Genomic DNA, 22,197 nt, shown 5'->3' on the forward strand with positions numbered 1-22,197 from the left:
CAGTCACGAGCTGACGGGTGGCAGAGCCGGGATTCGAATCCACGACCGCCGACTCCCCAGCCCCGCGCTCTTTCCACCGAGCCACGCTGCTTCTCTAAGGGTGTGGGTGGCGGGGTCCACGAAGGACCTCAAGGGAGAACCGGTCGTGCAGTCGTATTTATTCAACGCTTACCGTGGGCAGGGCACCGTACTAGGCGCCGGGGAAAGGACGATACAGCAACAAAGAGCGACGATGCCTGCCCACAACGAGCTGGCCGCCGACTCCTCGCCCAGCTCCTCCCTCTGGCCTGCGACTCCCCCTCCTTTCACATCTCCGCCTTTAAGGCCTTGCTAAAAAATCACGCCTCCTCCAGGAGGCCTTCCCCGACTGAGCCCTCCTTTCCCCTCCGGGGTCGCCCCGGCACCTGGATCCGTGCCCTTTTTAACATCCGTGCCACCCTCACGGCCCTTCCGGGCGGTCCCGTAATGGACCCGAACGACCGTCTCTAGCCTGCCGGCGGGTCGTGGGCAGGGCCCGGGTCTTCCACCTGTCCCACCGTACTCTCCGGAACGCTCGGGACGGTGCTCGGGAACCCGGGAAGCGCTCGGTAAATACCGCCGACCGACTGATGCTCTTCAAACAGGCTTACAGCTCCGTTTCGGCCTAAAAGAAGGATTTGAGGGGACCGAAAGCGAGCGCTGAACCCTAACAGGCACTCGCGGCCGTATCTGCGGCGTGGCTCAGTGGCAAGAGCCCGGGCTCGGGAGTCGGGGGTCATGGGTTCGAATCCCGGCTCCGCCCCTTGTCGGCTGTGGCACCGTGGGCAAGTCACTTCGCTTCTCTGGGCCTCAGTGACCTCATCTGGAAAATGGGGACGAAGACCGTGAGCCTCACGTGAGACGACCCGATGAGCCCGTATCTGCCCCGGCGCTCGGAACAGTGCTCGGCGCACAGTAAGCGCTTAACGGATACCGACGTTATCGTTTATTATTTATTTGTACTGAGGTCTGTTTCCCCCTCTCGACCGTAATCTCCTTGCGGGCGGGGAATGTCACTGTTTACCCTTGTATTGAACTTTCCCAAGGACTCAGTCCAGTGCTCTGCACACAGTAAGCGCCCAATAAACACCACTGAACGAATGAATGCATAATAAAGACTCGGCCCTTATATCCTTCGGAGACAGAGAGCCAAATCAAATAAACGATCCTAAAATCTATGAAATTCTACACGGAATGTGTCCAGGCACGTCAGAGAGCATCCACTATGGGATGATAGATATTCTCCAACTACGTCACAAAGAAAACACGACTCTCTGGGAAAAAATGGAGGGGCGGAGGGGCAATCCGTCTCCATCGCAACGGGAGACTTCGGCTAGGTGGAGAGAAGAATTGTCACATTGAGGAGAACGGAACCGAGATACCACCGGAGGGTAGAGGTCTGGCCGCGGAACGGGGGGGGGCCTGGGCTCGGGCTGGTCTTGGGCCACATTTGGCATCGGTGGCATAGCCCACTTGCTCCTCGTAGCTTGCCAGCCTCCTAATCCCGGCTCCGCCGCGGGACCCTGGGCAAGTCACTTTGCTTCTCTGGGCTCCCTCATCTGTAAAATGGGGGTTTAAGCCTGTGAGTCCCCCGTGGGACGGGGACTGCGTCCAACCCAGTTACCTTCTCTCGGCCCCAGCGCCTGGCACATACGAATACCGCAACTATTAATTATTCCAGGTCCCAGGGAAAAGACCGGGTGTCGCTCGGCTCCCTTCCACTCAGTCGGTCGTATTTACCGAACCCTTACTGGGTGCAGAGCTCTGTACTTAGTGCTCGGGAGGGTACAACGTAACAGATAGATACATTCCCTGCCCACAGTGAGCTTACAGTCTAGACTCCTGGGTCTCAGTGGAGCCGGTCCAGGTCCCAGGATTAGATCAGTCCTGCCTGGGCAGGACTCGGTCTTACAGATCGTCCGCCCGTCGGTGCCCCGAGAATAGGTTAGACGACGCACCTGGAGGCAGAGAAGCAGCGTGGCTCGGTGGAAGGAGGCCGGGCTTGGGAGTCAGAGGTCGTGGGTTCGAATCCCCGCTCCGCCACTTGTCAGCCGGGCGACTGTGGGCAAGTCACTTCACTTGTCCGTACCCCGGTTCCCTCATCTGGAAAATGGGGCTGAAGACTGTGAGCCCCACGTGGGACAACCTGATGACCCTGTATCTACCCCAGCGCTTAGAACAGTGCTCCGCACATAGTAAGCGCTTAACAGATACCAACATTACTATGTCCAGAGCAAGTCACCTGAGCCAATTCTTCTTCCAAAACCTCTCCCAGGTCGGCCTCTTCCTGCGCAACTTTAGGCCGGTCGATTTATCTGTGCCTCACTTTCCTCCTCTGCAGACTGGGGACTGAATATCCGTTCTCCCTCCCTTTGAGACCGAGAGCCCCACGTGGGACGGGGGTATCGTCCAACCTGATTTCCTGGCACCTGCCCCGGCGCTGCGGACGGCGCTCCATCACAGTAAGCACTAAACCGTGCCACCGAGACGGTGCCGTACCCCAGTTAGAGCCTCCTCGCTGCTTTCCTGCCTCCAGCCTTCTCCTTCTTCAGTCCGCACTCCGGGCGGGAACGTCTGTACAGAGTATCTTCTGGCAGCATCGCTCGCCCCGCAACTTCCCACTCCTCCAAAACCTCAAATGGCTACCCATCGCCTTTCGCGTCAACCAAAAATTCCTCACTGATGGTTTCAAGGTTCGCCACTGGACTGCTCCACTCCACCTCCGCATCAGACAGAAACTCCTCACCCCGGGCCTGAGAGCACTTAATCACCCTGCCCCCTCCTACCTTGTCCCCCTCATTTCCTGCTCCTACCCGGCCCGCCTCTAACGCCCAGCTCCTCGCTGTACCTCGATGCCACTTATCTGGCCGCTGACGTCCCGCCTCTGGACCGGAACGCCCTCCCCTTTCCCATCTGACAGACTCTCCCCGCTTTCAAAGCCTGAGTAAAAGCACAGAGGCCTTCCCTAAGCCCTCATTTCCTCTTCTCCCACTCCCTTCTGCGTAGCCCTTGAGCTTGGATTTGTACCCTTTACTCCTCCCTCCCTGGGCCCCAAGGGACTCACGTCCTTATCTGTAATCTATTTAGATTAAGGGCCGTCTTCCCGTCTAGAATCTATGTTCCTTGTGGGCAGGGAACATTCAACTCTGTTAGGATACTGTAAGCCCGTCAATGGGCAGGGACTGTCTCTGTTTCTGTTAGAATAATACTAATAAATAATAATTACGGTATTCGTTAAGCGCTTACTATGTGCACGGCACTCTTCTCAGCGCCGGGGGAGATACAGGGTGATCAGATTGCCCCACGTGGGGCTCGCATTTTTTAATCCCCATTTTTACAGACGAGGGAACGGAGGCCCAGAGTAGTTAAGTAGCTTCCCCGGGGTCACACTGCAGACGAGCGGCGGAGCCGGGATGGCCTCTCCCAAACGCTTAGTACAGTGCTCTGCGTGCAGTAAGTGCTCAATAAATATGATCGATCATCCATATCGGGTCTCTTTAGCTACTGCTTCCCATCTTGCACTCTTTTGCTCCTCCCAAGCCAAGCTCACCTAAAATCTCCCCCCTCTAGGCAGTAAGCTCGTTGAGGGCAGGGAATGCGGCTGTTTATTGTTATATTGTACTCTCCCAAGGGTTCAGTACTGCGCTCTGCACACAGTAGGTGCTCAAAATATAAGGTTGAACGAAAGAATAATTGTGCTCCACTCCCGACTCGCTTGCCTCCGACCTTTTCCCTCCCACTGACTCCCTCGCCCGTAACTCCACGCCCCCGCTGGGGGAACCCCCCTCCCCAACGTCGGTCCCCCCGTCTCTGCAGCCCAAATTCCACCTCTTCCAGTAAGCCCTCTCAATTAATTCCCAGCCCCGAGTCACGTTAACCCAAAAGCCAGGCCTCGGCACCTCTGTATATTCAATAAATTCCGTTCGCCGTATTTTTTTTAATCCCGGCGTATTCGTTCGGTTTCCTACCCGGGCCTCGATCTCCCTCCTGCTCAGGCTATTTGTAGATAGTTTATATATGATCATTATGCTACTTATTAATCAATCAACGGCATTTACGGGGCACGGTGGAGAGTGCCGTATTGAGCTCGGGGTAGATATAAAATAATCCAGTCTGGCTACGGTCCTTGTCCCACGGGGGTTCACGGACTGAAAGGAGGACAGGTATTTTATTCTCATGTTACAGATGAGGAGACCAAGGTGCAAAGAAGTTACGTGACTTGACTAAGGTCCCCCAGCAGGCAAGCGGCAGAGCCGGGATCAGAACGCCAGTCTCCTGACTTTCAGTCCGGGGCTCCTTTTCATTCCTTTGCCATTAGAGGGTAAGCGCCTTGTGAGCGGCCAAACGATCAAGAGTGTTTACTGAGCGCTTACTGCGGGCAGAGCACTACACTAAACCCCCGGGAAGGAACGCTGTAACAGAATCGGCCCACGTGTTCCCTGCCCACGACGAGCAGTCCGGAAGGGGAGGCATTAATATAAATTACAGATTGGAGAAGCAGCGTGGCTCGGTGGAAGGAGCCCGGGCGTGGGAGTCAGAGGTCGCGGGTTCCAATCCCGGCTCCGCCGCTTGCCAGCTGTGTGACTGTGGGCAAGTCACTTCACTTCTCTGTCCCTCGGTTCCCTCATCTGGAAAATGGGGATGAAGACTGTGAGCCTCACGTGGGACAACTTGATTACTCTGTAACCACCCCGGCGCTTAGACCAGTGCTCTGCACATAGTAAGCGCTTAACAGATACCGTAATTATTATTATAGTTATTATTATTATTAGAGACGTACATAAGTGTCTTGGGGGCTGAGGGAGGGGTGAAGAGAGGGTGCCAATCCATGAGCGACGCAGAAGGGAGCGGGAGATGAGGAAATGAGGGCTCAGTCAGGGAAGGCCTCTAGGAGATCTGCTTTTAAACCACATCTGGCTTGATTTCCGTTGCACTTTTCCAGGGGCAGTACGCTCACTTAAGCTTAGCATGTGCCACAGACTCTTTCTTCTAAGCACCGGGGAAGACAGGAGGTAACTGGGTAGGACGCCGTTCCTGTTCCGCACGGGGCTCACGGTCTAAGAACTGAATCCCCATTTTACAGTGGAGGAAACTGAGGCACCAAGGCGCGTGTCAGAGGCAGAATTAGAACCCAGGTCCTCGGACTCCCAGCCCCCATGCTCTTCCACTAGATCACGCTGCTTTCCGCCATGAATTAATTTAGGTGGCCTTCGAAATCCCCTCCCAGCTTTAAATTCTACAATTCCCCGACGTGTAACACCTCACCCGTGCTATTTTTAAAAAAATAATTTCTGAGAAACCCTATTCACTCCTAGAGATAAATTGCCACTTTCAAAAAACACTACGGCTTCCAAGATTTGGGCTGACTTGTCACCGTTTCCGCCGGTTATTCTGCGCACGGCTCCCGGGACGCTCAGAATTCGGACCTGGTTGGGACTCTCCCATTCTTGAGCAGGAACACCCAGCCGCCCCGATAGGTTTAGACACTGGCAAGAAATGCTCGCGCTCAAGACCATTCTGGGTTCAAAATAATACAAATAGAAATGTTTGTGGAAATAAAAAAAAAAAAACAAACAAAAAAACACCCAAGCTTATAAGAGTTTCAGAACCCAACCTAGTCATCTTTCATAATATCTAAAAGTAAACAAAATCCTAGTTGCTAAATACACACACACTGCAAGCTCATAAAACACTCTGGAAAACACGGCTTTATAATAATAACTATTGTGGAAGAGCCCTAAGGACTTTCTAAAGGGCTTAAAGGGTATTATCAGCATGGGTGGGGGAGAGCTGGGGCAGGGAAATCAATTAATCTTGTCTCTATCTGTTGCCGAATTGTAATAATGTTGGTATTTGTTAAGCGCTTACTATGTGCAGAGCACTGTTCTAAGCGCTGGGGTAGACACAGGGGAATCAGGTCGTCCCACGTGGGGCTCACAGTCTTAATCCCCATTTTACAGATGAGGTAACTGAGGCACCGAGAAGTGACTTGCCACAGGCACACAGCTGACAAGTGGTAGAGCTGGGATTCGAACCCATGACCTCTGACTCCAAAGCCCGTGCTCTTTCCACTGAGCCACGCTGCTTCCAAGCGCCTGGTACAGTGCTCTGCACATAGTAAGCGCTCAATACTACTGCATGAATTAATCGTATTTACCGAGCGCACGCTATGTTGCCGAATTGTACCTTCCAAGCGCTTAGCGCAGTGCTCTGCACATAGTTAGCGCTCAATAAATACTATTGAATGAATTAATCGTATTTACTGAGCACATGCTATGGGCTGAGCACTCGGGAGAGCACGATACAGAGCTGTCGGACGTGCTCCCTGCCCTCAACGAGCTTACGGTCCAGAGGAAAGGCCTTCGGGAAATAAATAAGTCCCATTACGAGTCCAAGATTTGCCTTCCTACTCGTTTCCCGAACTAATTTTTTGAAGAGAAACAAGTAACTACACAGCTTACGGGGAGGGGAAGAGGGGAAAAACAACACAAACCATGCAAACAACTCTCTTTAAAACTTTTAACATCCTCTAGATGCGACCAAGGGCATTTCCACCTATCACAAACACTAAAGGAGATGACAACGCCACCTTCTCCCCTTCTTGTACTTTTTGCCCCCGCGCTCCTCGAGAAGAATCGTGGCCGAGGGGAAAGAGCCCGGGCCCGGGAGTCAGAGGACCTGGGTTCTAATCCCGGCTCCACCACCCGTCTGCTGGGAGACCCTTGGGCAAACCACTAAACTTCTCTGGGCCTCGGTTCCCCCACGGGCAAATCGGGGGTTCAATACCGGTTCTCCCTCCTACGAGACCTGATCCTGTATCTGTTCTGGTGCTTAGTCCAGTACTTGGCACACAGTGAGCGCTTAATAAATAGTACAAGCAGAGCGGCTCAGTGGCAAGAGCCCGGGCTTGGGAGTCAGAGGTCGTGGGTTCGAATCCCGGCTCTGCCACTTGTCGGCTGTGGGACTGTGGGCGAGTCACTTGGCGTCTCTGGCCCTCGGCTGGAAAATGGGGATTAAGACCGTGAGCCTCACGTGGGACAACCTGATGACCCTGTATCTGCCCCAGCGCTCAGAACAGTGCTCTGCACATAGTAAGCGCTTAACAAACACCAACGTTATCATCATTACCATTATTACTGTACAGCTAGCTGCCGTTTTGATGTCACCGGGGCCTGCCGTACGTTGAAATCGGGACCCGTTCTCCCCGAAATCAAAACCGCTCGCACACATCCAGGTCCCTACGGTCTAGAAGAGCGGGCTCTCGGCATCAGTGCTTCTCCCAAGGCCAACGTTTTCTAAAAAGAGCACCGCTCGGTCAGGTTCCGAAGCAGCGGGTGTTCATTCCCATTTCTGCAAAACCCAACAGTTCTACAGAGCTAGCAATGGCAACTGGAGATAATTCAGATAATGAATGGGGGGGGGGGGGGGATTTCAGACTCGGTGTGGCCCCAGCTGCCTGATGCCCGGCTGAGGATACGCTGGCCCTAGAGAGTAACATGAACAGATGTGACTTTAAGATATGTGGAGAACGGAGCAAAGATCTGCATTCACAGTGCCCTTTCTGGCTACAGCGGGGCATAAAAATGCTTTTAATGAACTGGGTTCTAATCCCAGCTCCACCATTTGTCCCCTGTGGGATCTTGGGCAAACCACTTCCCCTTTCCGAAATGATATTTAAGCGCTTACTCTCTGCCAGTCGCTGTTTCGAGCGCCGGGGCGGACACGAGGTAATCGGGTCGGACCCAGTCCGTGTCCCACACGGGGCTCACGGTCTTATTTTATCATTATTTACTCCCCGCTGTGCAGATGAGGGAACTGAGGCCCAGAGAAGTGAGGTGACCTGCCCGAGTTCACGCCGCCAACAAATGGCAGAGCCTGGATCAGAACCCAGGTCCTTCGGACTCCCGGGTCCGTGCTCTAACCACGAGGCCGCTCTGCCTCTCTCGTCTGTGCCTCGGTTCCCTCATCCGTCAAACGAGGCTTAAGACCGTGAGCCCCAGGAGAGACGCGGTCTGCGTCCAACCTGATTAGCCTGTATTACGATTACGCTATTTATTAAGCGCTAGGTGCCAGGCACTGTGCTAAGCGCTGGGGTAGATACAGAGAAGCAGCGTGGCTCAGTGGAAAGAGGCCGGGCATAGGAGTCAGGGGTCGTGGGTTCTAATCCCGGCTCCGCCACCTGTCAGCTGTGTGACTTGGGCAAGTCACTTCGCTTCTCGGTGCCTCAGCGGCGAAAATGGGGATGAAGACTGTGAGCCTCGCGTGGGACAACCCGATGACCCCGCATCTCCCCCAGCGCTTAGAACGGTGCGCGGCACACAGTAAGCGCTTAACAAATACCCACATTATTATCATACTGCGAGGCTCCCAGTGTCAATCTCCATTTTACAGATGAGGTCACCGAGGCTCAGACAAGTTGAGTGGCTCGCCCAAGGTCACCCAGCCGACAAAGGGCGAAGCCGGGATCGGAACGCACGTCCTCCTCCTCCTCTCCAGCGTTTGGTACAGTGCCTGGAAGGTGGTAAGCGTTTAATAATAATAACGTTGGTATTTAAGTGCTTACTGTGTTCTAAGCGCTGGGGTAGATACAGGGTCATCGGGTTGTCCCACGTGAGGCTCACAATCAATCCCCATTTTCCAGATGAGGGAACTGAGGCCCAGAGAAGTGACTTGCCCACAGTCCCACAGATGACAAGTGGCGGGGCCGGGATTCGAACCCCTGAACTCTGACTCCCAAGCCCGGGCTCTTGCCACGGAGCCACGCTGCTTCCCCTAATTTGTAATGTTTAACAAATAGCATTCCGGCCCTCCCGATCCAAAAAACCTTGGAAGGGAAGGGGGGGTGGACCGTGAAGGGTGGGAGCGATGCCAAGGGAAACAAAGCGTTACGCAGAGAAGCAGCGTGGCACAGTGGAAAGCGCCCGGGCTTGGGACTCAGCGGTCATGGGTTCGAACCCCGGCTCTGCCACTTGTCAGCTGTGCGACTGTGGGCCAGTCATTTCACTTCTCTGGGCCTCAGTTCCCTCATCTGGAAAATGGGGATTAACTGTGAGCCTCACGTGGGACCACCTGATTACCCCGTATCTCCCCCAGCGCTTAGAACAGTGCTCTGCACATAGTAAGTGCTTAACAAATACCAACATTATCATTTTATTAGTGGGAAGAGGCCGGGCTTGGGACTCAGAGGTCGTGGGTGCTAAATCCGGCTCCGCCACTTGTCAGCTGGGTGACCTTGGGCCAGTCCCTTCACTTCTCTGGGCCTCAGTTCCCTCATCTGGAAAAATGGGGATTCAAAAACGTCTCACGTGGGACAAAGTGATGACCCCGTATCTCCCCCAGCGCTTAGAACAGTCCTCTGCACAGAGTAAGCGCTTAACAAATACCAACATTAGTATTATTACTAGTGGGAAGAGCCCGGGCTTGGGACTCTGAGGTTGTGGGTTCTAATCCCGGCTCCACCAACTTGTCAGCTGGGTGACCTTGGGCCAGTCCCTTCACTTCTCTGGGCTTCAGTTCCCTCATCTGTAAAATGGGGATGAAGACTGTGAGCTTCACGCGGGACAACCCGATGACCCTGTATCTCCCCCAGCGCTTAGAACAGTGCTGTGCACATAGTAAACGCTAACAAATACCAACATTATTATTATTATTATTGTTAATCCCAGCTCTGCCACTTGTCAGCTGAGTGACCTTGGGCCAGTCCCTTCACTTCTCTGGGCTTCAGTTCCCTCATCTGGAAAATGGGGATGAAGACTGTGAGCTTCACGCGGGACAACCCGATGACCCTGTATCTCCCCCAGCGCTTAGAACAGTGCTGTGCACATAGTAAACGCTTAACAAATACCAACATTATTATTATTATTATTATTATTGTTAATCCCAGCTCTGCCACTTGTCAGCCGGGTGACCTTGGGCCAGTCCCTTCACTTCTCTGGGCCTCAGTTCCCTCATCTGTAAAATGGGGATTAACTGGGAGCCCCACGTGGGACCATCTGGTACCCCTGTATCTCCCCCAGCGCTTAGAACAGTGCTCTGCACAGAGTAAGCGCTAAACAAATACCAACATTAGTACTATTATGACCAGGGGAGGGTGGTTAGGGAGAGGGGCACGTGGAGAGCTCTGCCCCTTGTCCGCTGTGTGACCGTGGGCAAGTCCCTTCACTTCTCTGGGCCTCAGTTCCCTCATCTGGAAAATGGGGATTAACTGTGAGCCTCATGTGGGACCACCCGATGACCCTGTATCTAGCCCAGCGCTTAGAAGAGTGCTCTGCACAGAGTAAGCGCTGAACAAATACCAACATTATTATTATTAGGGAGAGGGACACGTGGAGAGCTCTGTCCCTTGTCAGCTGTGTGACTGAGGGCAAGTCACATCTCTGGGCCTCAGTTCCCTCATCTGGGAAACGGGGATTAAGACCGTGAGCCTCCCGTGGGACCGCCCGCTGACCCTGTATCTCCCCCAGCGCTGAGGAGAGAGCTCTGCCCAGAGTGAGCGCTGAACAAACACCAACATTACTATTACTAATCCCTGCTCTGCCCCTTGTCAGCTGTGACTGTGGGCAAGTCACATCTCTGGGCCTCAGTTCCCTCATCTGGGAAACGGGGATTAAGACCGTGAGCCTCCCGGGGGACCGCCCGCTGACCCTGTATCTCCCCCAGCGCTGAGGAGAGTGCTCTGCCCAGAGTGAGCGCTGAACAAACACCAACATTACTAGTATTATTAATCCCTGCTCCGCCACTTGTCAGCTGGGTGACCTTGGGCCAGTCCCTTCACTTCTCTGGGCCTCAGTTCCCTCATCTGGGAAACGGGGATTAAGACCGTGAGCCTCCCGGGGGACCGCCCGCTGACCCTGTATCTCCCCCAGCGCTGAGGAGAGAGCTCTGCCCAGAGTGAGCGCTGAACAAACACCAACATTATCATTGTTATGGCCAGGGGAGGGCGGTTAGGGAGAGGGGCACGTGGAGAGGGAAGGAGGGAGAGTTGGGCTAAGGAGGAGGGCAAAGTTAGGGTCCCGCCGGTCCTCGCCCTGAGGACGATCCCCGGGGGGGGGCAAGGGGGAGGTTTGACCTTCCTTTCCCGCCCCCCGCACAGGGCCAGGGCGGCCGGGGGGGGAGGGGGGTGTCCGGGCCCCCCATGTCGGGCCGCCCCGAGGCCTCCTCCCTGTCAGGCCCGGGCGGCCGCGGAGGCCTCTGGGAGCGGCCCGGCCCGGAGGCTTCTGGGAGCTTGGCCTCACCAGTTGGTCATGTCCAGGAAGAAGGCGCAGCCCGCCGGGTTGAGCTGGAAGCCGAGCAGCCGCTGGAACTCGGAGATGAGCACGTCCTTGTCGGTGGTGCCCAGGCAGCTGAACTTCTGCATCAGCTCCGGGTCCAGGTCGACGTCCATCCCCTCCATGGCGGGGGCCGGATCGCCCCCCGACCCCGCGCCCGCCTCCTCCTCCTCCTCCTCCTGATGCCGCCGCTGGGAGGGGGCGCCGCTTCGGGGGTGGGGGGGAGGGGAGGGAGGGGAGGAGGAGGGGACAGAGACAGAGACGGAGAGACAGAGACGGAGAGACAGAGAGAAGGAGGGGGGCGGGCGGGGGAGGGGCGGGGACCGACTCACCGCGCCCACTGCGCAGGCGCCGCCCTCCGCCGCCGCCCCCGCCCTCCCCCTCAGTGACGTCACAAGCGCGTGACGGGCGGCGCGTGACGTCAGCGCGGCGGGGGGGGCGGGGCGGAGGGGGGGGGAGGGAGGCCCTTCTGCTGCGTCACGCCCCGGGGCCGGTCCTCGCCGGGGGATGAGCGCGGGGCGGCTTCATCTTCCTTTTAATAAACGTTATGATAATGGCGTTAAGTGCTTGCATTGGGCTAAACGCTGGGGAGGAGTGGGGGGGGGGGGACTTTATCCTTTTAATAAACATCATGATAATGGTGTTAAGCGCTTACACTGGGCTAAACGCCGGGGGAGACACAAGGCAGGCAGGTTGCCCCAGGTGGGGCTCGCAGTCTTCATCCCCCCCTTTTAATAAACATCATGATAATGCAGGGGCTAAACGCCGGGGGAGACACAAGGCAGGCAGGTTGCACCATGTGAGGCTCGCAGTCTTCATCCCCCCTTTTCATAATCATTATAATAATAATAGTATTGCTAATTGCTTACTATGGGGTAAGCACCGTTCTAATCGCTGGGGGAGATACAAGGCAAGCCCATGGGGGGCTCGCACTCTTCATCCCCCTTTTAATAAACATGATAATAATGGTGTTAAGCGCTTACACTGGGCTAAACGCTGGGGGAGACACAAGGCAGTCAGGTTGCCCCGGGTGGGGCTCCCAGTCTTCATCCCCCTTTTAATAAACATAATAATGGTGGGGCTAAACGCTGGGGGAGACACAAGGCAGTCAGGTTGCACCAGGTGGGGCTCACTGTCTTCATCCCCCTTTTCATAATCATTATAATAGTATTGCTAAGTGCTCACTATGTGGTAAGCACTGTTCTAAGTGCTGGGGGAGATACAAGGCAAGCCCATGGGGGGCTCGCAGTCTTCATTCCCCTGTGAATAAACATGATAATAATGGTGTTAAGCGCTTACACTGGGCTAAACGCTGGGGGAGACACAAGGCAGTCAGGTTGCCCCAGGTGGGGCTCGCAGTCTTCATCCCCCCCTTTTAATAAACATTGTAATAATGGTGTTGAGCGCTTACACTGGGCTAAACGCTGGGGGAGACACAAGGCAGTCAGGTTGCCCCAGGTGGGGCTCGCAGTCTTCATCCCCCCCTTTTAATAAACATTGTAATAATGGTGTTGAGCGCTTACACTGGGCTAAACGCTGGGGGAGACACAAGGCAGTCAGGTTGCCCCAGGTGGGGCTCGCAGTCTTCATCCCCCCTTTTAATGAACATTGTAATAATGGTGTTGAGCGCTTACACTGGGCTAAACGCTGGGGGGAGACACAAGGCAGGCAGGTTGCACCAGGTGGGGCTCGCAATCTTCATCCCCCTTTTAATAATCATAATAATGGTATTAAGTGCTTAATATGTGGCAAGCACTGTTCTAAGCACTGGGGGAGACACAAGGCCATCAGGTTGCCCCATGTGGGGCTCTCAGTCTTCACTGTACATTTCAAGCGCTTAGTACAGTGCTCTGCACATAGTAAACGCTCAATAAATACTATTGAATGAATGAATGAATCCCCCTTTTAATAATCATAATCGTAATAATAATGGTATTTGTTAAGCATTTACTATGTGCCAAGCACGGTTCTAAGCCCTGGAGGAGATACAAGGCAATCAGGGTGTCCCACGTGGGGCTCGCAGTCTTCATCCCCCTTTAAATGATCATAATAATGGTATTAAGTGCTTACTATGTGGCAAGCACTGCTCTAAGCACTGGGGGAGACACAAGGTCATCAGTTTGCCCCGTGTGGGGCTCGCGGTCTCCATCCCCCTTTAAATAATCATAATAATGGTATTAAGTGCTTACTATGTGGCAAGCACTGTTCTAAGCACTGGGGGAGATACAAGGTCATCAGTTTGCCCCGTGTGGGGGTCATGGTCTTCATCCCCCTTTTAATAATAATAATAATAATGGTATTTGTTAAGCGCTTGCTATGTGCCAAGCACTGTTCTAAGCACTGGGGGAGATACAAGGCAATCGGGTTGCCCCATGTGGGGCTCACGGTCTTCCTCCCCCTTTTAATAATCATAATGATGATAATGGTATTAAGCATTCATTCAATCGTATTTATTGAGCACTAACTGTGTGAAGAGCATTGTACCGAGCGCTTGGAAAGTACAATTTGGCAATGGATAGAGACAACCCCCATCCAACCACGGGCTCACAGTCTAGAAGGGGGAGACAGACACCGAAACAAAACAGGTAGACTAGCATCAAAAGAGAGAAAGAGAATTCTAAATATATACACATTAATAAAATAGAGTAATAAATATGTACAAATATCCACAAGTGTTGTGTGGCAGGGAAGGGGGTACAGCGGAAGGAGTAGGGGTGATGGGAGGGGAGGAGGAGCAGAGGAGAAGGGGGGGCTCAGTTTGTTTTGGTCTTTTTAGTTAAATGACGGCTCATTTTAATAGCCAGACGTTGGTCACTATTTCAACAAGACGTCCTGAAGACAAAAAAAAAGGGGGGAGGGGAATCACGTAGTTAAATAATAATAATAATAATAACGATGGTATTTGTTAAGCGCTTACTACGTGCCAAGCACTGCTCTAAGCGCCGGGGTAGGTACAAGGTAATCAGCTTGTCTCGCGTGGGGCTCACAGCCTTCATCCCCATTTGACAGATGAGGTCGCTGAGGCCCAGAGAAGCGAAGCGACGTGCCCAAGGTCACACAGGAGACAAGCGGCGGAGCCGGGATTGGGACCCACGTCCTCTGAGGCCCAAGCCCGGCCTCTTCCCACCGAGCCAAGCTGCTTCTCTTGGGAGCTTACCCATTCCACGCGGGGGCTAGGCCAGCTGAAAACCGAACTGGTGAGTATAAATGTGGGCAAAAAGCCACCCTAATTCCGTTCATTCCCCCTGGAGATTTCCAAAGCTGTGAAGAGTGGCTGTGAATATCTCCCTCCACCATAGTGCGCAAAACCAGGTGTCGGCGCAACAATTCATGGAATTTATTGAGCGCTTACTGTGTGCAGAGCGCTGTACTAAGCCAACAGAGTTGGGGGACACATTCCCCGCCCACGAGGAGCTCACCGTCTAGAGGGTGTACACCTTCCGGGCTCAGTGGAAAGAGCCCGGGCTTGGGAGTCGGCGGTCATGGGTTCGACTCCCGGCTCTGCCGCTTGTCAGCTGTGTGACTGTGGGCAAGTCACGTCACTTCTCTGTGCCTCAGTTACCTCATCTGTAAAATGGGGATTAACTGTGAGCCTCGTGTGGGACGACTGATGACCCTGTATCTCCCCGAGTGCTTAGAACGGAGCTCTGCACATAGTAAGCGCTTAACAAATACCAACATTAGTATTAATATATTATTTATTAACCTATTTATTTTGTTAGTGAGGTGTCCATCCCCTTAGAGCCCGGGCTTTGGAGTCAGAGGTCATGGGTTCAAATCCCAGCTGTGCCACTTGTCAGCTGTGTGACTGTGGGCGAGTCACTCAACTTCTCTGTGCCTCAGTTACCTCATCTGTAAAATGGGGATAAAGACGGTGAGCCCACTTGGGACAACCTGATTCCCCTGGGTCTACCCCAGCGCTTAGACCAGTGCTCTGCACCCAGTAAGCGCTTAACAAATGCCAGCATTATTATTATTATTATTGATTCGCTTTATCATGATTATGTTGTCTTGTTTTTGTCCGTCTGTCTCCCCCGATTAGACCGTGAGCCCATCACTGGGCAGGGATGGCCTCTATCTTTTGCAGGATTGTACGTTCCGAGCGCTTAGTCCAGTGCTCTGCACATAGTAAGCGCTCAATAAATACTATTGAATGAATGGATAAATAAATACTATAAGAAAAAAACCAAAACACTGAAACGGTCACTGTAACTTCCCCAACTCCTCAATGTTCCCAGCCCAATCAAAGGGCCTGGTGGCTCTCAGAGAATAAATAAATGGTAGTATTTGTTAAGTGCTTACTATGTGCAGAGCACCGTGCTAAGCGCTGGGGAATACAAGGCGATCAGGCTGTCCCACGTGGGGCTCACCGTTTTCATCCCCATTTTACAGATGAGGTAACTGAGGCACAGAGAAGTTAAGTGACCTGCCCAAACTCACACAGCTGACAAGCGGTGGCGCCGGGATTAGAACCCGTGACCTCTGACTCCCAAGCCCGGGCTCTTTCCACCGAGCCCCGAGATGAGCGTCATAAGGATTGGCATCCATCTTGGCATCGATTGCAGTAAACACTGTCCGAAGTGATTCTTGGGCAAACCCTGAGGACATGTGTCCGGTGGAGGGAGGGTGCCCTTTACCCAAAGGGTTTCTGCCCAATCCTCACCCCTGTTGAACTCTCCCGGCGTGCCCTCAAGTGGACCCTCGATGTTTCATGGGGACCACCCCCGCCCCCTCCCAGGGGTGTCCACTATGTCCCGGAAAACGTCCAGCAGGCTAACCGGTCAGCCCTGCTCTGAGGATTCTAGCGCACCTACCCAATTCTAAACAAAGCCTGGAAACTTCCAGGATGCCGAAGACCCCGCGGGGCGACAGTCAATTTAGGGGAGTTGGTGGGGAGTTCCTCCCTAGACCGTAAGCCCACTGTGGCCAGGGAATGTGTAGAAGCAGCGGGGCTCGGTGGAAAGGGCACGGGCTTTGGAGTCGGAGATCATGGGTTCGAATCCCGGCTCGGCCCCTAGGCAGCTGCGTGACTTTGGGCCAGTCACTTCACTTCTCGGTGCCTCGGTTCCCTCATCCGTAAAATGGGGATTAAGACTGTGAGCCCCACGTGGGACGACCTGATTCCCTTGTGTCTACCCCAGCGCTTAGAACGGTGCTCTGCGCATAGTAAGCGCTTAACAAATACAAATGCCTCCTCCACCATTCCAAGCGCTTAGTCCAGTGCTCTGCACATAGTCAGCGCTCAATAAATACGACTGAATGAATGAATGGAGGAGATGGGCCTTCAGTAAGGCTCTGAAGGAGGAGAGTCACCAGAGCACACAAGCCAAGCCAGCTGCCCTGAGGAGGAAGAGGTAGCTTACTAAACTTTTTTATATCTGATCTCTTGTGGCAGGGTATTTGAGCTCCTCGAGGGCACGGAACGTCATCTGTGCTTCCGCTGAACTCGGCCATGTGCTCAATAAATAGCATTACTGCTAATAAAGGCGTTAGGAAGACGAGGCACGTGGAGTCGTCCACAGATTCACTCAATCGCTTTACTTGAGCGTTTACTGTGTGCAAAGCACTGTACTAAGCGTAGGTAACATCCACCTGCAGGCTCACACCCACAGTAACTGAAGTACAGCTTTCTTAAAACAAATGTGACTTTTAATTTTCCTTAGTCGTCATTAACGAGCTTCCATGAGAAGCAGCGTGGCTCAGTGGAAAGACCCCGGACTTGGGAGTCAGAGGTCATGGGTTGGAATCCCGGCTCTGCCACTTGTCAGCTGTGGGACTGTGGGCAGGTCACTTCACTTCTCTGGGCCTCAGTGACCTCATCTGGAAAATGGGGATGAAGACTGTGAGCCTCACGAGGGACGACCTGATGACCCTGTATCTCCCCCAGTGCTTAGAACAGTGCTCTGCACATAGTAAGCGCTTAACAAATACCAACATTATATTAACATTTAATGCAAGATCGTCACTGCCCTGATTCCACGAGGCCTAATAATAATAATGTTGGTATTTCTCAAGCGCTTACTATGTGCAGAGCACTGTTCTAAGCGCTGGGGTAGATACAGGGTGATCGGGTCGTCCCACGTGGGGCTCACAGTTTTAATCCCCATTTTCCAGATGAGGGAACTGAGGCCCAGAGAAGTGAAGTGACTCGCCCACAGTCACCCAGCTGACAAGTGGCAGAGCTGGGATGAAACCAGGCTTGAGCAAAATGATTTATTTTATTATGATCCCATGCCATTTGCCCGATCTAATTTTTTTTTATGGTATCTGTTAAGCACGTACTAGGTGCCAGGCACTGTTACTAACTGCTGGGGAAGATAGAAGATTGTCAAGTTGGACACAGTCCCTGTCCCCCATGGGGCTCACGGTCTAAGCCCCATTTTACAGATGAGGTCACTGGGGCACAGAGAAGTGAAGCGACTTGCCCGAGGTCACCCAGCAGACAAGTGGCAGAGCCGGGATTAGAAACCCGGTCCTTCTGACTCCCGGGCTCACGGTCTGCCCACGAGGTCATCTGCTTCTCATAAAAGTTATGAGAACTTTTATGACTTTTCTCTGCCCCAGCGCTTAGTATGGTGTTTGACACACAGTAAGCGCTTAACAAATACCATAAAAAAAAAATGGAGTCCCGCGAGAGTGTCCTCTTCAGCCATCCCTTGGAGCCCTCTTCGATTCGAGCCGTATCGATAACGAATGAGGCCAGAAGGGAGATCGGGGCTGGAGGAAAGTAAACAATACAGGGCTGGGCCAAAGTATCGGAGAAAGGAGCAAGGATCCCCCCCCGGGGTAAAATAAATGTTGGTATTTGTTAAGCGCGCTTACTATGTGCAGAGCATCGTTCTAAGCGCTGGGGGAGATACAGGGTCATCAGGTTGTCCCAAGTGAGGCTCACAGTCTTCATCCCCATTTTCCAGATGAGGGAACTGAGGCACCGAGAGGTGAAGTGACTTGCCCGAAGTCACCCAGCTGACAGGTGGCGGAGCCGGGATTCGAACCCACGACCTCTGACCCCCCAGCCCGCGCTCTTTCCACCGAGCCACGCTGCTTGCTGTGGTACAAAGAGAGACCCCCCCCCCTCCCCTTAATCCTTGCCCCCTTCCAACTCCTCTCTCCAGGACTCTTTAAGGTTGCTTTCTTTCTGGAAAGGCTCGAGGGGTCTCGCTTGTCTCGGTTTGGAGGGAGACGAAGCTCCCGCCCGGTACGGCCGGCCAACAGAATGTTAAAGGTTAACCGCGGACGCGCTCCCGCCCTGCCCGACTGCAGTCTTCGAGCCCGCGGGCCCGGAACAGCCGGCGGTGTTTGCCGGCCAAGGTACAGGGTCAACGACGGCGACATCGGGAGAGCGGGGACGGAAACGACCTCCTCCGACCCCCCCATCTCGCCCAGGCAGGGGGGCATCGATCCCAGCCGTTCCCTTCTCCGGCCACGTATCCGCCTTCCCACCCGCCTGCCGGGTATTTCCTAACCGCTCATTGATTTTTGCCTTCAGTCAATCCATCGGTGGTCTTTATTGAGCCCTCGCTGTGTGCAGAGCACTGTTCCGAGCACATGGGAGAGTACGAGATACCAATATATCGGACAATCCCCTGCCCGCGACGAGGTTTGACCGAGAAGGAAACCCGGGCGGGGCCCGAGCAGCCCAATGGGCCCAGAGTGAGAGATAGTAAGCTTTGGGACACCTTGACATTAAAATGATGATGATGACGATAATGAGAATAATGCTCATTATTATTAGCTCGCATCTATTTATTTGCCATTGTTTAAATGAGATGTCCATCCCCTCCATCCTATTTATTGCCATCGTTGTTGTCGGTCTCCCCCGATTAGACCGTAAGCCCGTCGAAGGGCAGGGACTGTCTCTATCTGTTGCCGATTTGTCCATTCCAAGCGCTTAGTACAGTGCTCTGCACATAGTAAGCGCTCAATAAATACTATTGAAGGAATGGATGAATGAATGAATCTATTAGACCGATTAGACCGTGAGCCCGTCAATGGGCAGGGATTGTCTCTATCTGTTGCCGAATTGTAAATTCCAAGCGCTTAGTCCAGCGCTCTGCACGGAGTAAGCGCTCAATAAATACTACTGAACGAATCTACCCCAGCGTCTAGTATAGCGCCTGTCACGAGAAGCAGCGTGGCGCAGTGGAAAGAGCCCGAGGCAGCGGGTTCTAATCCCGGCTCCGCCGCTTGTCAGCTGTGTGACTTTGGGCAAGTCACTTCACTTCTCTGTGCCTCAGTTCCTTCATCTGTAAAATGAAGCAGGGAAGCAGTGTGGCTCTGTGGAAAGAGCCCGGGATGAAGACCGTGAGCCCCACATGGGACAACCCGATGACCTTGGGTCTACCCCAGCGCTTAGAACAGTGCTTGGCTCAGAGTAAGCGCTTAACAGATGCCGCCATGTTCATTTATTATTATAAATAATATGGGTCCCCGTCCAGACGGGGAGGCAGGGTCCCAGCGGAGCCGTCACGGTGGGTGGGAGGGCCCGGGATGGTGTGGAACTCGCCGTGGGCTCCGGGTTCCCGGCGACGTGGAGCGTAGGGTGGATGATCCCCACGCCGAGTCGGCTCCCGACCCTGGCCTCGTCGACAAAATCAGTTCTTCTGCCCCGACCGGACGGCGCTCGGGTTGATTCTTGAAGCCGCGGCGAAACCTCGTTAAGCGGCACGGGATGGACGGATGCCGGAGTCCCCGGGTTTCTCATCTTTCCCTGGCAGGAGGCGGTAGAATTGCCCAGGAACCGGGGCAGGGCAGAGTGTTCTCCTCCACCCAGCGGGGGAAGAAAAGTAAGGGGCTTTCCTCTGTGGCCGCCTTCCAGGCTGAGGTCGCGACCCTGTGTATCTGTCTCTCTCACAGAATGTCTCCCCCTGACACACCGGAAGCGTTTAACAAAAGACACCATAACAATAATGACCATTATTCATTCATTCATCCATCCAATCGCATTTATTGAGCACTTACTGTGTGCAGAGCATTCGTTCGTTCATTCAGTAGTATTTACTGAGCGCTTACTGTGTGCAGAGCACTGGACTAAGCGCTTGGAAAGTACAATTCGGCCACAGAGAGAGACCATCCCTGCCCAACGACGGGCTCGCAGTCTAGATCACAAAACAAAAGAAGTAGACAGGCAGCACTACCATCGAAATAGATAAAATAGAACCATAGATAAATGCACATCATTAATAAAATAAATAGAGCAGTAAATACGTACAAATAGACGCAAGCGCTGTGGGGAGGGGTAGAGGAGAGGACGGGAGGAGGGGGAATGGGGAGGGGGAGCAGAGGAAAAGAAGGGCTCAGACTGGGAAGGCCTCCCGGAGGAGGTGAGCTCTCGGGAGGGTTTTGAAGAGGGGAAGAGAATGAGTTTGGCGGAGGTGAGGAGGGAGGGCGTCCCGGGACCGCGGGAGGACGTGGCCCGGGGGGGCCGACGGCGGAATAGGCGAGACCGAGGGACGGTGAGGAGGTGGGCGGCGGAGGAGCGGAGCGTGCGGGGTGGGCGGTAGAAAGAGAGAAGGGAGGACAGGTAGGAGGAGGCAAGAGGATGGACTTCTTCACTTCACTTCACTTTTCTCAGCCTTCCAGGCCGGCTCCGCCCACCCACGGAGAGGCCGGGAGGTTCGCAGACTTATAAAGCAGTGTGGCTCAGTGGAAAGAGCCCGGGCTTGGGAGTCAGAGGTCATGAGTCCGAGTCCCAGCTCTGCCACTTGTCAGCTGTGGGACTGTGGGCAAGTCACTTCTCTGGGCCTCAGTTACCTCATCTGTAAAATGGGGATTAACTATGAGCCTCACGTGGGACAACCTGATGACCCCGTATCTCCCCCAGCGCTTAGAACAGTGCTCTGCACATAGTGAGCGCTTAACACATACCAACATCATTATTATTAAAGCAGGCCGCCTTCCCGCTCAACCATCCCGACCGCTGTGAACCGCAGGGAAGGGTGGCTCGAGGAGCGGCAACTTCACCGAGAATCTTTCCCCTTCCTAATAGTCGCCGCTTGAATTATTTTTTGTGGTATTCGGTAAGCGCTTACTTTGTGCCAGGCACTGTACTAAGCCCTAGGGTAGATCCCCGCTAATTAGGTCAGACACGATAATAATAACGATAACGCTGGTATCGGTTAAGCGCTTACTCTGTGCAGAGCACCGTTCTAAGCGCCGGGGGAGACGCGGGGTCATCAGGTTGTCCCACGTGAGGCTCCCAGTCTTCATCCCCATTTTCCAGATGAGGTCACCGAGGCCCAGAGAAGTTAAGCGACTTGCCCACAGTCACACAGCTGACAAGCGGCAGGGCCCGGGCTCTTTCCACTGAGCCACGCCGCTTCCACGTCCCACGTGGGACTCACGGTCTTATTGTACGGAGGAGGGAAGTGAAGCGACTTGTCCAAGAGCGCCCGGCAGGCAACTGGCAGAGCCGGGACTCGAACCCAGGTTCTTCTGACTCCCAGGATTGTGCTCCCTCCACCGGGCCACGCTGCTTCCCGGCCATCCTCATTACGGTGGTCATTATTATTATCGTGTCATTTGTTAACCGCTCGCTATGTGTCAAGCACTGTTCTAAGCACCAGGGTGGACAAAAGTTAATTAGCTTGGACACGGTCCCTGTCCCTCATTTATTCATTCAAAAGTATTTATTGGGCGCTTACTATGTGCAGAGCACTGCACTAATCACCTCCCCTCAGCTAAGCCCCCTTGTCCCCCCCGTTTCCCGCTGCTCCTTCCCCTCCCCTCAGCACTGTGCTCCTCTGCTCATTTGTATATATTTTTATTACCCTATTTATTTTGTTAATGAGATGTACATCACCTTGATTCTATTTATTGCTATTGCTTTAATGAGATGTTCATCCCCTGGATTCTATTTATTGCTATTGTTCTTGTCTGTCCGTCTCCCCCGGATTCTATTTATTGCTATTGT

At 53.7% G+C, this 22,197-nt stretch overlaps 1 protein-coding gene across 5 annotated transcripts in view; it reads right to left on the reverse strand.

Annotated features, from left to right (window-relative positions):
• ILRUN (inflammation and lipid regulator with UBA-like and NBR1-like domains) overlaps positions 1 to 11,484 on the reverse strand; it is a 94,049-nt gene extending 82,565 nt beyond the window's left edge. For 4 of the 5 annotated variants that reach the window (XR_003760800.2, XM_029068377.2, XM_029068379.2 and 1 more), the window contains exon 1: positions 11,253 to 11,483. Coding sequence is in view for 4 of the 5 variants with exons in the window: in XM_029068377.2 (XP_028924210.1) it covers positions 11,253 to 11,410 (158 nt within the window). In the remaining variant the exon portion in view is untranslated. Of the gene's footprint in view, positions 1 to 11,252 lie in introns of all 5 variants that reach the window. The other variant, XM_029068375.2, reaches the window with a different exon arrangement.
• Between the last annotated feature and the right edge of the window lie 10,713 nt (positions 11,485 to 22,197).

Source organism: Ornithorhynchus anatinus, chromosome 7 (genome assembly GCF_004115215.2).
Source record: "Ornithorhynchus anatinus isolate Pmale09 chromosome 7, mOrnAna1.pri.v4, whole genome shotgun sequence".
NCBI lineage: Eukaryota > Metazoa > Chordata > Mammalia > Monotremata > Ornithorhynchidae > Ornithorhynchus > Ornithorhynchus anatinus.